General features: G+C 67.4%; 1 protein-coding gene across 1 annotated transcript in view; it reads left to right on the top strand.

Annotated features, from left to right (window-relative positions):
* LOC112965333 (filamin-A-like) overlaps positions 1-317 on the top strand; it is a gene marked incomplete at both ends in the record, with an annotated part of 8,140 nt that extends 7,823 nt beyond the window's left edge. The window contains 2 exons of the mRNA XM_026064216.1: positions 21-131; positions 215-317. Of these exons, the coding sequence (XP_025920001.1) occupies positions 21-131; positions 215-317 (214 nt within the window). The remainder of the gene's footprint in view (positions 1-20; positions 132-214) is intronic.
* Between the last annotated feature and the right edge of the window lie 774 nt (positions 318-1,091).

The raw sequence follows: 1,091 nt of genomic DNA, 5'->3' as shown, positions 1-1,091 counted from the left end.
CCGACGTGGACGTGGTGGAGAACGCCGACGGCACCTTCGACATCTTCTACACCGCCCCCCAGCCCGGGAAGTACGTCATCTGCGTGCGCTTCGGGGGCGAGCACATCCCCAACAGCCCCTTCCAGGTCATGGTGAGCACACGGGGGGTGGGGGGCGGATTTGGGGAGGGGGGGAGGTCGCACCAGGCTCCCCGCTAACGAGCTCGTTCGCGCAGGCCACCGACCGACCGCTGCTGGGCGTCAATGGGCTGGACATGGCCGGGCTGCGCCCCTTCGACCTCGTCATCCCCTTCACCATCAAGAAGGGCGAGATCACGGGTGAGACGCGGGGCGGGGGGGACACCGGGCGCCCCGAAATGTCCCAGCTCCTCCCCGGGGGGACCCGAGCAGCCAAAGTCCTCCTGGGGGTCCCCAAAATCCTCCTGGGGGTTCCCAACGTCCTTCTAGACCGGGGTGTCCAAAGACTGAGCTCTCCCAGGGAGTCCCCGAGGGGTTTAGGGATCTGTATTGGGGTCCCTAGCCCCCCCCAAGTCCCTTTGGGGGGTCCCTAGGCCAGCCAGGGTCCTCTTTGGGGGTTCTCAGAGCCTTCCTGGGGGGAGCCCCAAGTTATAGGGGGTCCCTAGAGCCCCCCCAGGTCTTCCTCGGGGGTCCCCAGAGCCTCTTGGGGTCCTCCTAGGGGGTCTTTGGGTCCTCCTGGGGGTCCCCAGAATAGCCAGGTCCTCCTAGGGGGTCCCCAATACAGCCAAGGTCCTCCCAGGGGGTCCCCAGAGCTCCCCAGGTCCTCCCTGGGGGTCCCTAATACAGCCAAGGTCCTTCCAGGGGGTCCCTAGAGCCCCCCAGGTCCTCCCTGGGGGTCCCCAATACAGCCAAGGTCCTCCCAGGGGGTCCCCAGAGCCTCTTGGGGTCCTCCCAGGGGGTCCTCAGGTCCTCCTGGGGGTCCCCAAAATAGCTGGGTCCTCCCAGGGGGTCCCCAAGGCAGCCCAGGTCCTCCTAGGGGGGTCCCCAGAGCCCCTTAAGTCCTCCCCGGGGGTCTTCAGGTCCTCCCAGGGGTCCCCAAAATAGCCAGGGGGTCCCTAGAGCCCCCCCAAGTCC

Source organism: Apteryx rowi, unplaced genomic scaffold (assembly GCF_003343035.1).
Source record: "Apteryx rowi isolate R43461 unplaced genomic scaffold, aptRow1 scaffold_2104, whole genome shotgun sequence".
Taxonomy (NCBI): Eukaryota; Metazoa; Chordata; class Aves; order Apterygiformes; family Apterygidae; genus Apteryx; species Apteryx rowi.
The sequence above is the reverse complement of the archived record's forward strand: the minus strand, read 5'-3'. Positions and strand labels throughout refer to the sequence as shown.